The following is a 17,077-nucleotide window of genomic DNA, read 5'->3' as shown; positions in this document are numbered from 1 at the left end:
GATTTCGTTGGCTCACACGGCGACTAAGTCTGAAGATTAACTGAGGGCGGGCAGTACTTCCGATTGGAAAGGCGAATTGGTTGCAGGTTTGACTGTTATCTGAGGCAGCGAATCAGACGGAGAAGGAAAGACAGCCGAAGTAAGAAGCAGACGGTAAACTTACCGCTCTCAAACCGTAATTTAAAATATTTACAGCTAAAAGTCATTTCTATTTTCATCAAATACTATTTCCAGAATGGTACTCTGTAGGCTCCAGACTAAAAAAATATTTCAACGTAAGGAATACTAGAATTCAAGGGCCAAAATAATATGCATTAGAATGCTAGTCGTTCCTTTCGAAGTGTGATTCTTGATTTACATCTAGCCAACATGAGCTCTAGGTTAGGGCTCCAACAAGCACGTGGGCCCCCGAAATCTGTTCGAAAGATATTTTCAAACATTTTAAAGAAAAAGCAAAGGAAAAATTGCCTATGTTGATTTCATGGGGTCCCAAATCTCAACTTGCTTAGGGTCTTATCAAGTCGATATTCGGTCCTGTCGAAGTACAAAGCAAGGATAAAAAATAAACAAAATAATGCCATCAACCATTTCAACGTTGAAAAGCTTAAGTATCGGGAATAATAATAATAATAATATGGAAATTATCTACACCTTTTTTTTGTATTACTTGCGTGTCCTTAAGAGTCAAGATTTTTTTTTTTTTTTATTTGGGAAAAGAGTTTTTACCCCATGGCCAGATAGAAGGATTGGCGGCTCTTCACCGACCGTTTGTCAGAAGGTCCCTATCAACAAGTTGATCATTGAATCACATCCGTTATCATGAGACACGATTCCTAGGGGAATCCCCATCACCTGTCAGAGAACAGTATTGCTGCAGACCTGCCACATCATCAGAAACTTCCTCAGTGGACATTGTTGAGGGGACTACAATAAATTTTGTTTTTGTTAAACGAAGCTCGACCCAGACAAGCTCCACTAAAGTAAAAATTTATTTTGTCTGAACTCCTGTCCATGAACATAACCTTAATTTAACCACAGGTCTTTTGACTGATTATAAGCTTTAACCAATAACCTTTACTTTCCTACTTCAGCTTTGATGACCTCAACCACTCCCCCCCCCCCAATCTCTTGAATAGTACTGTCTAAATATGGTTCCCGGTCACTTCATTCCCGGTCACTTCATCCCCGGTCACTTCATCCCCGGTCATTTCATCCCCGGTCACTTCATCCCCTGGTCATTTCATCCCCTGGTCACTTCATCCCCCGGTCACTTCATCCCACGGTCATTTCATCCCCAATTAAATATTTTATATATAAATAAGATTATGTAGAATGCTTTCTTTTTGACATTTTATGACATATTATAATGCGTTTATGGTGTTTCCTCATCCACTTTGTATTCTTAATGAGAAATCTAATATTACATGGTAAATCTAGATGTGTACTTATCTATAGCGTAATAATCAAAGGCCAAGGTGTAATTTAAGTAGTGGGAATCTTTTGAGAGATAGAAAGATAGAAGTGCGATTACAATAATAATGATCATGCCGCTGATAACTTATCATCAAAGGCCAAGTTGTGGTGAAAGTACGATGCTGTTTCACTTTATTTTATTCTTCTATCGCTCTTTCTTGAAAATGGGCGAGTCATTTTTAGCCTTGAAATAAAGTTTTATTTTTTTCTAATAAAGGCGGACTTCCTTTTAAACATTAAAGTCACAAATTGTGTTATAGGACTTTATTTCTATCGATATTTCATTTCTACATGTATATGTAAGTATGTATTTTGATTATTGATATTCCATTTAGCTATCGAAACTGGTGGGCCTATAGTCATGTGAACATAAATACCCGTCATGATGAGATTCCTATATCCTTAAAATTAATCTTACTGATGTAGATCAACACAAAAACACTTTTTTTTTACATTACCTCTTTATTTTTACATGCTAAATTTTTTTAGTTTTTAATGGCATTTAATTTTAATTTTATTCTAATCTAAAGAGTTACTATTTTTTCTCATTTAAATAAAAAGGAATACATTAAATATTGCTCATTTAATACTTTTTTGTTAGATAAAATGATCAGATGATGAAAATATCAGGGGATGAAATGACCGGGGGATGAACTGACCAGGGGATGAAATAACCGGGGGATGAAGTGACCGGGGGATGAAGTGACCAGGGGATGAAATGACCAGGGGATGAAATGACCGAGGATAAAGTGACCGAGGATGAAGTGACTGGGGATGAAATGACCGGGGATGAAGTGACCGGGGATGAAGTGACCGGGGATGAAGTGACCGGTCACCGTCTAAATATATATCACCTGCAAATCTAAGATCAATATTCGATTGATTTAATTTTTCTAAGATCAAAGCATCCAGACTAAATGCATTTATAGCTATCTATACAATTTCATTTGTTTGACATATTTACTTTTTGTTTGTTTATTGTAAGTAATTACTAGAGCTTTGAACACCTCAACTTCAGATAGTGTTGTTTTTTTTAAACACAAACATTAAATTACTGGAAAAAAGACAGTTCGTCACTATTATCATACATATTTATTCATACAAAAATAAAAACATTTTCAGAAAGTTAATAAAACAGTTATGCCAAAATAGAAAGGCAGATTAAAAAGGAATGTTTTATAGATTTAATACAAACATGGGATTCTTTAATTTAACCAAATCTTTTAACAAAAGAAAATCAGCACATTCTAAGCATAAGCTACCGGTACATTGAAAAATACCCCAGCTCACCCCATCACGTTTCAATAAGAGCCAAATATATATATATGTATATACACATAGAGAGAGCTGCTATTTCTGAGAATAACTACATAATTCATCTCAGACAAAGTACATAAAATACATCATCTCGACTCATCTCAACATACTAATGAGAATGCAGAAGAAAAATAATTGATGATACGCTACATACAATCAGGCAATGATGTAATTTTCTTAACTCTAACAACGAGCCAGTGCTATCAAGATGTAAAACATTTCAACTAAATCCTGACTATCGCACAATTAATATTTAATAAATGATTGCTTTAATAACCCTACTGCAAAAATTGAACAGAGAGATCACATCGGTAAAGTAAAGTTTCCCTTTCACTCCTTGTGGTCTTTAGGGAAGATGATGTAAAGAACGTTTGTTTTTGTGGCCCACGATTAACAAGGGTGTCATGTGGCCAGCACAACGACCAAACGCCTTTACTTTTCCCCCAACTAATGTCAGGTATCCATTAGAGCTTGGTAGGCTCAGAGGCCGCCCAAAGATCCAGAAATTAAAAATCCCTGTCTTAACCAGGATTCAAATCTCAGACCCCCGGTTCGGAAGCCAAGGGCTTTACCGCTCAGCCACTGGGCCTCCTAGATCACATCCGAGTAGCCACTTAAAACTTGTTTGTTCAAAAGATGGATAATAAAACAAAAAAGGATTTTAACTATTTATAACCCACCCTTCAAATTCCCTTGCATATCAATAATAAACAAAATTAATTGTTAACAATAAAAGGGTGCTCGCATTACTTAAAAAAAAAAAGAATGTCTCACACATTGGTCAAAACAGTCAAAACTATTAAATCTTAAAATTAAACAAATGGACACGTGGCACTGATTTAAAAGCTATACACACATGCAATGGTGCTGCCCTATGTAGGCATCTCAAACTAGGCCAAATACTACAAGTGATGCAACAAACATTTGTAATGCAACTAATCACAAAAAAAAGGAACAAATGATTATAATTTAAATTAATAAATTTACTAATTTAAAGTGGAGAAATTGTTGCATAGCAAGCTTAAGAAATAGAAAAAAAAAATGGTGAAAATCTTTTTAGTACTGGTAAGTCTAGTAAAATGTCAAGTCCCATAAAATGGAGTTCTCTTAGCAAACAAAAAAATTAATAATAATAACGGTAATAATAGATTTTTAAAAAATATATGTTTAGATTTCTAACATAGCAAATACCATCTTATGAAAACTACTGGTTGTGATATCAGAATTCTCTATTTTTTTATTCAATTATACTCAATTTGAATAACAAAATGCATCTTTTTAACAAAATTTCAAAAAACAAAAAAGGGGTCTGAAGCGTTAACTATTTAAATTGCATTTGGGAAAAATGACCATGGCTACTAGTGAATAATAAAAATACTTTTACTTATAGCATGTCTCTTTCAATAGCTGTAATATTTATACACAATATCATACATAGAAAATTAAATATTTAAAATTGGTACATTGGATACACACAAAAAAGTCAGCCAACTTTGTAATTCAAGTTTTATGATAGTAGACTTATAGATGTCCTGGAATAAGAAAATATATATATATATATATATATCATGGAGGAGATGTTTGCATTCAGGACCTTCCATTTGTATTCTTGTGCTTTTTCTGCTCTAGAATGTGAAATATCTTGGATTGAACTTCTCAAATGCATGACGTAAGACTACATATATGTTTTCAATTAATACGTTTTCTAGCTGTATGACAATTCAAATGTTTAGAGACAGATAATATCAATTTTCACATTAAATATTTTTTTTCAAGCATATCTATAAATATAAAAATTACTTCCCTATAAAAATGATAAAAAAGAAGTTTCAAATTATTTCCCTTCAATGCAATTAAAGTGATAAAGAAATGTCTAATGACTTCCCTTTGAGCACTCCTATAAAAGTGAAGATTAGAAAAGTCATGAGAAACTATGTCCATAGAGTACAAATATTACACTTTGTGAAAACACTGCTTTAAAATCTACCATGCTAAGTAGTAAAATCTACCATTCTAAGTAAAAAAAAGAAAATGTCTATTGATGTTTATTTAACTTTTCCTTGTGTATTTACCAAAGAACACACTGGATACATCAACCTTAATAACCACAGAATCCTTGGTACCATAAGTACCTATATAGCTTCCTGTGAACACTTCGTTAAGGACATACGTTCCATTATCCACCACACCGAGGTCAGCAAGGGAGACAGTAACAGGAGAAAGATATCCTCCATAATTTTCATTTAAAATGGCGATTGCATAACTTCCATTGGGTAGCACTGGCCTCAGCCAAACTTGAATGCTGCCAATCTAAACATTAATACAGAAATACATAAATATTCTGAGAAAATCCTGCTTTGAGAACAAACACTTTTAAGTTTTTAATATAGATTTAAAACTGATGCAGATGATGTACTTATATCATTAATATATTAAAATTATGAAATAGTTAAGTTTGGTTTAATATTAAAGGTCTTCATTAAACATGTAGTATTAATATCAAAAGCAAACAGAGCAGACATCCTGTAGTATTAAGAAAGGATGGAATAAAAAGTTATCTCAGCAAGCTTCATTCAGTTTCGTAACTACTATTTTATGAGAGTGCAAGTGGAATGTGGCCAGCAGGACTAACAAATACCACAATATCCTCAACAACTTCTGGGCTCTTTCAGATAAAAATTCACTCAGAAAATATTCACAACTGCTGGTTTTCACATGACTGTATTTTTTTATTTCATACTAGCTGGATATGATTTGCTAAAAAGCTTTGTTCTTTAATAGAGATAAATTTTGTGTTTTTTTTTATTTTTAGGGCCTTCAGGTTGTGGAAGGGACATTAAACATACACTACAGTCTCCGCCATGATCAAAGGAACATTTAGGCCAAGTTTTATCAAGATTGGTCGAACAGATTTGATTTCTATGCGGGACATACATACGTACTCCTTACTCTACTTGATACATTAGATATGGCTTCAATGCAATTCAGCTCTCTAAGTGATTGTTGTCCCCTTTTACTTGTAAAGTCTAGATTGGAATGATCATTATTTTTGTTCTACATGATAAATTTGTCATTTTGAAACTGTTTTGATAATTACAAACAGTTGCAAGTAAAGCGAGCTCAAGGTAAAACCAAAACCGGGATAGACAATTTTTTTTACCTCCATTGAATTATTGGAAGAACTTTTTACTGAAAACACTACATCTACAGGAACTGTTAGATCTAACAGAAAAGGGCTACCAGATGTTTGTGTTAAAACTAAATTGAAAAACAAGGAGCTCATCGCAGCCAGAAAAGGTAATCTGCTTTGCTTGGCTTACCAGGATAATAGCAGAAAGCCAATCTTGCTGTCTACTGCTAGTAAAGCTGGTCTCATTGATACAGTAAACAGCAGGAAACAACCTGTAACAAGACCTGCTGTGATTCATGCCTATAACCAGGCCATGGGTGGTGTTGACTTGGGGGACGAAAAACTTTACATGTATATGGCTGAGCGCCGAAGCTTGAAATGGACAAATAAAGTTTTTTTTTCCATATTTGGAAGAGCTATTCTAAATAGCTATATAATCTACCATAGCAACACACCAGACAGACCAAAGCTCTCAAGGTACAATTTCATCGTGTCTGCACTAGAGAGCATGACATCAAACTTTGTACCCCAAAAAGTGATATGTCGAAAACGCACTAGAGTAGAGATGGAGGCTGCAAGAATGCGTCCAACACCACTAACCCAGACCGTAGCAGGTCATCCACTTGATGGACATGATCTTAGCAAACTGCCAGTGGAGAAAAAAAGACAGTGTGTTGCTGGTCATCCAACTCGTGTCAGAACTGGGTGGGAGTGCACAGGATGCAAAGTTGGACTGTGTCCAGAGTGTTTTGCTAAATATCACAGACAGTTGTAAATAATCATTCTTTCTACTTTTACAACTCTTATATATATGTGTGTATATATTTTTTTCTTAAAATTTTCTAAATGTTTTTTTTTTTTTCAAGTTTTATTAATGTGATTCTCATGGATTAAATTTTTATTGTGCTTTTTAAAAAAATGGTTTGTATTATTTTTTAAATATTTTTTATTAATATATGTTAATTGTCTGGACTTAATTAAATTCCTTATTCAATTAGCTTTTCAAAAATGTCTAGGTTTAATAGGCTACAATGCATAGTTGAGCTTCTAAAAGAAAACTAAGCAAGTGGGTCTCCAATGTTTGTAAACACAAGAATTGTAATCCCACTTTTCTATGCACTCTCTGTAAAATAGCTGAGCACTTGAAGGGTTAAAGAGTGTAAGATATATGACTCAATGCCAACTTAATTCCTGTTCCCACTACAAAAAAAGAGCAGTCGGATTATCATAAACAGTATTTCTATAACAAAGACAAATTAGAAGGGGGTTATAGAACTTTGTAATGACAAAGACAATGAGAAATTTTGTTGGTATTCATGCCTGCAAGACTGCTGTGCTTTATCTAATAATTCTAAAAGTTATTTTATTCATTTATTAGGTCTGAGCTAAATCTCTAACCTGCCAAAGGCGTTTTCCTTGAATACCCAGGGGATCTTGGTTAATTGCTATTGCACCTTTGTTGAGAATCAAATTACGAGACCTTTCGGAAATGTTTCTGAGATCGTTGGAAAGAAACAATGGTGCTGCCATTATTGCCCACATGGCCATTTGAACTTCTTCCTGAGATGGACTTAGACCTTTATTACCAATAATAATCTGAAACAACAAAAAGGGATTCATTATAAAAGAAAAAAAAATCTATTCAATCAACTCTTAAATTATTAAATAATTAACTCAAAAGAGTAACAAACTAAATATTTGCTGATATACTAACCATATCTGGATCATTGAAATTTCCAGGTCCAGCAACAGAGCTAAAATTGTATGCATCATCTCCATAATACTTAATGATGCTTTTCACACTGTCCCAAGAGTCGTCAATGTCGTCAAAGTTTCTCCAGATGTTGCAATACTTAGCGATTTTAGGATAATTGGGCTGGAAATGTAAAATGTAATAATAAAATCAAAATTAACTACCAACCTAATACATATGATATTGCCATATTATTCCTGTACCTTAAATTGATTCTATGTTTAAAAAAAAAACAAAAAGGTATGTTCTGATTAATTATTTTTTTCTAGACAACATACAACAATTAATCTAGCAATAGGAACAAATTAATCAACTAGCTTTTAGAATAGAAAGAGAAATCGTATAAATGTTTTCTTGGCTTAATAATGGGTCCACTTCAATTTATAAGCGGCTTGACAACTGACCCATTTATTTCATCATACAACAACATTTCAAAGGTATGATAGCAGTGCGACATCCTGGCGGGGGGGGGGGGGGGGGGGGGAGAGGCAAAGCCAGTAAAATTTTACTAGGAGGGAGGACATTTTAATTTTTATTGCAATTATCAATCCAATTAATATGTTATTAAAATTAAATATAAATACTGCAGTACAAAGTAATATTACTTCTGTGCATTCAAATACCACTGGAGAAAATATACATGTAACATGGAGATAGATTAGCTTAACCACAGAGCTGTTGGAACATAACCCTGACATTTATCAAGGACTACCTGTAAATGCAGTCTTTCCATTTTATAAACAAAATTCCTTTTGGTAAGTTATAAATTGTTAGGACTATAGATTATTACTCTTATAACAAAAGTGTGCCACTCACATTGAAGGACATTTCATAAGCAGGCCAGCTGCAGCTAAACAGGATTGGACGACCAGTCTGATTTAAATAAAACTCCATGATTGGATAGGCTAGAAGTAATAAAATGTTTAAGAAATTAAATTACTAAATTGTAGGCCAAGTTAAAACAAAAACATTAGAAATAAAAATACAATTACAAAATAAATGATAAGTTGGCAAAATAACTTTTATCCTAAAATTAACTGCATGTGATTCTCAACTTGGAATGTGCTCTAAGAAACTGTCCTTAACAAAACACCAATTTTTTCTTTACACTGGTGGAGAAGTATTATACCTGAAATTAAAAAAGGGACATAAGAGAGAGAAAGAGAGAGAGAGGCACTCTACTAGATGATGTCTCACCTGTGGAGAAGTCGTCAGTGGTGGAGTAGCAGCCATCCATTTTAAAAGAGTCGATTCCCCATTCGGCGAATGTCTGAGCATCTGTAGCCATGGTAAACTTACTTCCAGGGTAACCTCCACAAGTAAATGTTCCCATATCACCATAGATTCCAAGCTTTAACCCTTTGCTGTGCACCTGAAAATTAGAAACAAAGAAAATTTCAGTCAAATGTTTCAAATTGCTTAAACTCAACTAACTAGTCAAAGTGTTACGGGGCAAACAGCCAACATAAACAGAAAATGTAGAAATCTTAACATATACAATCAGCCAAAGATAACTACTGGATGTCATACATAATATGGCACATTTTTTGCCGACTGTGCTACATTTTATAAAATATTTCATGTGACAAAATCTTTAGATTATAGTTTCCCTTTTGGAACAATGAAACCAAGAAAAAGATTAAATTCAATGTTAAACTGAATTTTAAAAAGTTGTATATCAGCATTTAGTTTGCCTTGGTCTTTCCTGTACACTATGCACAATAAAAATTTTTTTAAAAAATAAACGAGACAAAAGGCTCTGTCTGACTGGTCAGTAGGAAGGAAAAAGAAAGGATTGAAAGTAAACCCTGCTTCATGAACTAACTATACAAAAACTATAAAAAGGAAAAGAGTGCAACTGAGTTAGTTCTTTCATTGAGCACCATTCATGTCTGTTCATCGTACTACGTTTCTACTAGCTTCACATTTATCAAGTGTGTTTTAGTATTCATTCAGTGTATACTGTATTTATTACTGTGATTTGCACTTTGTTTCATATGGATTTATTTTTTTAACTCTGAACTGAACCTAGAAAGGAATAAAGGTTAAACCCCAAAAGTCACTATATGTATGAGTTTCAGTGTATAAATTAACTCTTTCTCTCTGTAATTATTTTTCCACGTTTTGGAAGGAATTCTTCATTTTGCTCATTATTATTTCACTACCCCTGTTACGATTGGGCTTCAATAGTTTTGTTGTTTGTTATCAAAAACTGTTGTATTTGGTATAGAATCTTTTTATATAGTTCAAAGTCAAGTTTAAAAAAGTAAACATAAATTTAATTTAATGAGGTCAAAATCAACGATGGTATCGTCGATTAGGAGAGAAAGCGTCAACGAACCTGTGTGTCACTGTTCACAACAGTGGCAATAATAATGTACATACTGCTTTCAAAAAAGAACTCTGCACTCCACTTTCAATTCCTCTTGTGTATAATGATTTAAAATTCAATAATTTTAGTTTGAAAGTTTGTTTCAAAAACGTGCCTAAGAAAAATCAAAAAATCTTGGAAGACAACGGCCACCCGCTCCATCAGAACTACGCCAGGTCGTCGCGAAGTGGGCGACTGCTGTCAATCAAAACAAGAACGGAGCGGTACAAAAACTCGTTCGTACCTCACTCGGTCAGACTCTATCACTGCCACTCATTGATCAGGGAACATGAAATGCACCAAGATACCTGTGTGTAGTCGCTGAATGAACTCTTTATGTTGTCTGTTGTATTTATATGTATTTTTCTGTTGTGTTGTCTTTATATGAGAAACGAGTCCTTGTAATCACAACAAATTTCCGTAAGGATCAATAAAGCAGTCTTAGTCTTAAAAATCAAACTTAAAAAAAAAAAAAAAAGCTTGTGTTGTAATTTATGGTTGGCCAAAATTCATCTGATAGGTAGCACCTCCCATTTGAGAGGTGGTAAAAACAAAACAAATGAAAATTTAATCATGGTAAGTGAAATTGTTTACTAAGATATATGCAGAATAGTATGACTGACAAACACTTACGTAATCAGCTAATGCTTTAATGCCACTAGGAAATCGTTTAGGATCAGGGACAAGTTTCATTGTAACTGGGTCACGCTGCTTTGCTGCCCAGCAATCGTCAATGTTCACATAAACATAGCCAGCCTCCTTGTACCCATCTGCAGCTAAGCGATCAGCCATATCTTTGTACAGTCTCTCGCTGTAAACATTTAATTTCTTTTTTAGTTCAAATTGTAAAAGATTCATAAAAGTGAATCTTTAGAATAGACTATCATTTCTTTATTTTATTCCTGACCCTTGAATAATATCTCATCATAAAATGATGCAAAGTGTGACAAAGTTTGTAAAAAAAAATTGCATTGTATAAATATTTTTATAATAAATGTATAAAGGTAAGTTGCTTTAAAAATTATAACCAAGTCAAAGTAGATCAATTTTACTTTTTTTTTTGTGTTGGTTTTTAAGAATAACTATGAAAATGTAAAATATATATATATATATATATAAAATACCTGATACAGTTCAATGGATCTTGATCACAATTGATGTTGCAGCGAAATCTTTGCCATGACAACCATCCCATAGGCGGTGTTCTAGCTAGGCCATTATCAAGTCCATTAACAGCAACAACAAAAGCAAGTAAGCAGCACAGGAAGTGAAACACGGCCATCTTCTACCTCAGATGTCTTATGTGAATGGAAGAATTTAAGAGGGTTATGTTTGAAAATAAGATAAACAACCAGTTAAAGATTAGAATTCTATTATTCAATGTAATATTTTATCATAACTTTATTGCTCAATATATTGAATATCCATGTAACTTTCATAAGATTAAAATAAAAAGGTGAACTTGTTCTATAAGACTATTTCCAGTGTCAATCAACAAAAAGCTAGGTCTGAGAAACAAAGACAAAGATTTGTTCCTTCTTGTTAAAAATCACTATGTCCTAGCCCAAATAGCAAGGGATAATGGTAAATAAGGTTGAAACCAGGGACATTAAGACAATAGTGTGAAACACATACCCCATAACCAGCTAAACATTCTGATTTGAAAAAGGGAAGACAGGAAGCAGCCTATTTCTTTCATACTGTTTAAATCAAGTCAAACTTCATTAATTCCCCCAAATTTACAAATCTATTAAAATTATTTTACAGCTTTTCCTAGCTGAAATTTAGAATAGTGAATCAGTTTCGTCTTACAGAGTAATGTAAAGTATGAAGCAGATCAATAAAACTACTCAGAACCAAGTTCGGTGAAGAGGTTTGGTTGCGGCGCTATGCTACGCTGGGAGTTCACAGGAATAAGTAGATCTAAGTCAATGACTATTTGGAACAGTTTACAATGACATTAGAAATAAGACATTATTAGTAAAATAGAAATAATTAAAAACATCTTGAAAGCATTTGCCAACACTTTCCAATTTTCCTGGGCTGTTCTTCAATGTGAATTAGTAATCCATTAGCTGAAGCAATGTTCCTGGTTATTCTTACATAAAACTTGTAGAGATGATGCAAGGGAAAGGAAGGTTGGAACACTACTCCTTATTTAGTCCGAATATACTGGTACTACAATGTTTGCATTCTTTAACATTTCTCTTTCCAAATGAGCATAGGTAAAGAATACCATTTTCCAGTAAATTAAATACATTTGGCATTCACATTAAAAGGAGGGCTGCCTGGTGGTATGGTATGCCGCCACTGGGCGCTATGAACTGTAGTTCAATGGTCTCCATGGTCCTGGAATTGTACCATGCAATGCTAACATTCACTGCTATCTGATATTTTTAGTAAAGGAGACTCTATACCTGGAATCAGGTTTCTATGCACTATATATATAGAATGTATACATATATACTGTATTTGAATAATCAATCATATATTTTTAAGAATTTGTAGTAAAAAATACTGATTACAGATATGTAATTTGTTTAACCCGGAGATAATTGCAATGAACAAATATAGATCTAGATCTAGACCACTAGATCTATAATCTATTTTATAGTAATCTAGATCTATCTATTATAGAATCTAGATCTACAGTCTATGATCTATCATCATCTAGATTCTAGATATGATCTTTTACCTTTACCCGGTACCTAAAAAAAACAAAAAAAGTAAGGTTCCCCTTTTCAGACCTTGTGGTCTATAGGGCAGATGATGTAAAGGTCATCTGATTCTGTGGCCTATGGTTAATGAAGGTGTCGTGGCCAGCACAACGACCAATCGCCTTTACTTTTCCCAACTAATGCCAGGTACCCATTAGAGCTGGGTGGACTCAGAGGCGCCCGAAGATACCGATATTAAAAATTCCAGTCTTCACTAGGATTTGAATCCCGGACCCCGGTTCGGAAGTCAAGTGCTTAACCTCTCAGCCACCGACCTTTACCTATCCCTTAGTCTGTTGGACAGTTGGGGCACAATGCAAGATTTGTCAACCATCTTCCTCCATTCCTCTCTGTCTTTTGCCTTAATTAGAACCTCTTTCAATGGCAGGCCCGTCCATTCTTTTATGTTTTCCTCCCATCGCTTTCTCTGTCTGCCTCTTCTTCTTTTTCCCTGGTACTGTTCCCTGAAGGAAGGTATTTGCGAGCCTTGAAGATCTTGTAATATGGCCATAGATTTTAAGTTTGCATTTTTTTACAATAGTTAGCAGGTCATCATGGGGTCCAATCGCTGCAGTAAACCTGTCTCTAATCTCTTGGTTAGTGATGCGGCCTTTGAATGTGATACCTAGGATCCTTCTGTAGCATCTCAATTCCATTGCTAGGATCCTCCTCTATAGCTCTGCAGTCAGTGTCCAAGACTCACAAGCATATAAAAATGTGGCCATGACAAGGGAGCGCATCAGTCTGATTTTGGTGCCGAGGGCTAAGCCTTTTTGTTTCCATCTTATTTAACTATTTAATTATAGATTTCTAGTCATTGTAGTCTAGATCTATTCATCTATCTAGTCAAGTCTAGTATTAGTAGTAATACATTAGTAGTAATACTTAGTAATAGTAACTTTACTTAACTAGTCTAGTACTAGACTTAGGCTTTGGGCTTTGGGGCAGGGGGGTTAGACTCTTTTCTCTAATTCTAGCTCTAGTCCTAGAAGAATTTAGAATCTACTAGATCTACAGCCTATCCGACTCTAGTAGTAGTAGTAGTGTAGTAGGCCTAGGCTAGACTCTAGAACTCTACTCTAGACTTATTATTAATTCATTGATTATTTAATTATTGTAAAATCTAGATTAAATCTTAAATAAATTATTATTACTTAATTAGAATCTAGATCTATACTATTTATTCTATAACTATTAACTATAAAAATAAAATCTATACTAGTATACTTAGTATAGACTATAGATAATAGTGTCACTATAGATAGTATAGCCAGGTAATAGTAATAGGAGTATAGACAGTATAATTATGAGTATAGTATTTCAAACTATTTGACTGATGTCTATCTTAGTATTCTTAGCTTTAGTTTTAGATCTATATCTAGATAGTCGTTTAGAATAGATATAATTATACTTTTGGTAATGCAATTACTTACGGTTTTACCTACTAGAGTCTAGATCTAGATCTAGATTATTCTAGAAAGATTGACTAGATCTATTATATTAGTATTACAATACACTGAATAGTTAGGGGGGGGGGAATGACTTCAAATCATGTGACATCTGTCATATGACAATGTAAGCTGATTTAGATATAGTTCACAGACCTATATAGTAGAGTCCCTATTGCGGAAAAGGCATGTTTTGCGGCACAGCTCGTCGAAATTAGTTAAAATCTACTTTATTTTGAAATTTTCTGCTAAACTACTGTAAGGGTACTGCGCATGGTCAATTTTTCTACATTTCCAATATGCGGATTTTCCTTTCACAGCAGAAGATTTATTTTGACTCCTTCTTATATAATACAGACGTTACTTCAAAAAAGAAGATGATTACGTCCTACGCGTCATGCATTTAGTCATGCATATTAACCAATGACTTAAATTCTGCCAAGTCACTGGTTTTCCTGGCTAGCTCAGGCAACCCATTCCATGCTCTAATAGCACTAGGGAAGAAGGAGTATTTGTACAAATTTGTCCTAGCATATGGGACGAGGAATGTGCCTTTATCTTTGTGTCTTTCAGAGTATTTTATTAAATTTTGTTTTTGTATTTGAAGATTATGGTTCAGTGTTTTATGTATTATTGCTAATTTACTTTTGAGCCTTCTGTCCTGAAGGCTTTCTAAATTTAGCGATTTTACTAAAGGTGTTACTCTAGTCAAATGTGAATATTCGTTTGTTATGAATCGCACTGCTCTATTTTGTGTCTGTTCTAGTTTCTTAATGTTTTCTTGAGTTGAGGGGTCCCAAACAGAGGATGCATATTCTATTATTGGCCTAACCAAGGTTAAATAACATTTTAGTTTTATGTTCTTATTTGATTTATAGAAATTTCTTTTAATAAATCCTAATGCTTTGTTTGATTTTTTTGTAGTTTCATCAATATGTGGATTCCATGACAGTTTTTCATTTATTATAACACCTAGGTATTTTGCGTTTTTAGTCTGTGTTACTGGTTTGCCATGAATAAGATAAGTGGAATTAATTTGTTTTAGTTTTTTTTGTTACTCTTAACAACTGACATTTTTCTGGGTGGAAAGACATGCTCCAATTTGATTCCCATTTCTGTAATTCATCTAATTCTCTTTGTAAAATATCTGTGTCTTGTGTTGTTTTTATTGTTCTATATATTATGCAATCGTCTGCGAATAATCTGACTTTTGTTCCTGAAGTAATGCAATTTGGTAAATCATTTATGTAAATTAAAAATAGTAGTGGACCCAAGACTGTTCCTTGAGGTACACCTGAGTTTACTGTTATCGGTGTTGATTTAGAGCCATTTATTATTACAGTTTGTTCTCTCCCTATCAGAAAGTCTTTAATCCACTGATGCAGTGGACCATTAATGCCGAAATATTTTAATTTTTTAAGCAAACTATGGTGGTGAACTTTGTCAAAAGCCTTAGAAAAATCTAGTAAGATAGCATCTATTTGTTCACTATTATCTAAACCTTTTGAAAAATCATCAATTAGTCCTATTAGTCTGAAAGAGTATTTTGAACACTGGGGCTAGCTCATTACTTAGTTCTTTGAGTAATCTAGCTGGAATACCATCAGGTCCAGAAGCTTTATTTGGTTTGGTGTTGGCTAATAGTTTTTGAATTCCATTTTCTTGTACTACTATATCTTCTATGTTGTCTACTTGGTTCAAATTCAGTAATATGTCTTTGTCTCCTGGGGCTGAGAATGCTAATGCAAAGTATTTGTTTAGAATGTTTGCTTTAGTTTCATTATCATTATGTATTATGTTATGTTCATCTTTTAATGGCGCTACGCCTGTTGTTTCCATTTTCTTAGACTTAATGTATGACCATAGGTTTTTGTTGTTGTCTTTAGATATTACATTGTTTATGTATTCACTCTGCAGCTGTCTGCTTACTTTTTGGGTTAAGTGTTTAATTTTTATATACTTTTTGTAAACTCTTTCTGCATTAGTTTCTTTAAATTTTCTATATAGGTTTTCCTTCTGTTTACAAAGCTTCTTTAGTCTATTATTAAACCAGCATTTATTTATTTTGTTTGATGTGTATTTAGTTGGTATTTGATTTTCTATAATGCTTTTAAGATGGTTTTTAATGAAATTCCAGAGGTCATCGACTGGTTGGTTAATGTCTTTTTCTAATAAGAATGTTTGTTGAAAGTTTAATGCAGCTTGGTGTAGTTGTGTTAGGTTACATTTATTCCAGAGTAAGATTTTTCTTTTGGGTTTTGTATTGGCTACTGCTTTTATCTGACTGTGTATTTTTATGATCTCATGGTCTGATAGACCAGGGATAATATCATAATCAACTACTAATCCAGGTCTGTTGGTTAAGAAGAGATCTAATGTGTTGTTTAATCTAGTTGGCTTTTTAATGATTTGATCTAAACTTAGGTTGTGTAAAGTTTCTATGAAAAGCTCATTTATGTCCTTAAGGTTTTGGTGTTTATCTATGGTTAGTGTTTTCCAATTTATATCAGGTAGGTTGAAATCACCCATAATCCAAAAAACTGCATTTTTATTTGTCTCTTTAAGTGTCGTAATCTGATTACATAGTTCCTGCATGTATTCTAAACTAGAATTTGGTGGTCTGTAAATGCTGCCTATTATTAGGGATGTTGAGGTGGTATTAATTTTACTCCAGGTTAAAGTTGACAGGTGTGGACTCGTCCTTTATTTTGTACGTACCAGGAGAACCACATACTTCACATAGGTCAGGGCTTATTAGGCTTTTTACTTTTTAAAAATGATAATGACCCATCACCTGCATGATACACCTAATTTTCGGTTTTTAAACAGATGTGGGAATACGTCATTACATAGCTATGTACCCGAAAT

General features: G+C 33.6%; 1 protein-coding gene across 3 annotated transcripts; it reads right to left on the bottom strand.

The window, feature by feature from the left end:
* Nucleotides 1–2,546: 2,546 nt before the first annotated feature.
* LOC106057369 (alpha-N-acetylgalactosaminidase-like) lies at nt 2,547–14,321 on the bottom strand. Of its 3 annotated transcripts, none has more exons than XM_056037394.1 (8): nt 14,195–14,321; nt 11,169–11,342; nt 10,678–10,855; nt 8,871–9,045; nt 8,490–8,578; nt 7,635–7,796; nt 7,319–7,516; nt 2,547–5,100 (listed from the first exon to the last, which is right to left on the bottom strand). In XM_056037394.1, exons 2-8 carry the CDS (start codon nt 11,324–11,326, stop codon nt 4,840–4,842), a joined length of 1,221 nt encoding a protein of 406 aa, XP_055893369.1. In that variant the 5' UTR covers nt 11,327–11,342; nt 14,195–14,321; the 3' UTR covers nt 2,547–4,839. The 3 variants fall into 3 exon arrangements, with proteins under 3 accessions (XP_055893369.1, XP_055893370.1, XP_055893368.1); XM_056037395.1 differs by having other exon boundaries at nt 14,203–14,321; XM_056037393.1 differs by having other exon boundaries at nt 14,207–14,304.
* Nucleotides 14,322–17,077: the final 2,756 nt, after the last annotated feature.

The sequence above is a fragment of the Biomphalaria glabrata genome, chromosome 8 (assembly GCF_947242115.1).
Source record: "Biomphalaria glabrata chromosome 8, xgBioGlab47.1, whole genome shotgun sequence".
NCBI classification, from domain to species: Eukaryota; Metazoa; Mollusca; class Gastropoda; family Planorbidae; genus Biomphalaria; species Biomphalaria glabrata.
Note: the sequence above shows the minus strand (reverse complement) of the source record. Positions and strands in the feature narration are given on the sequence as shown.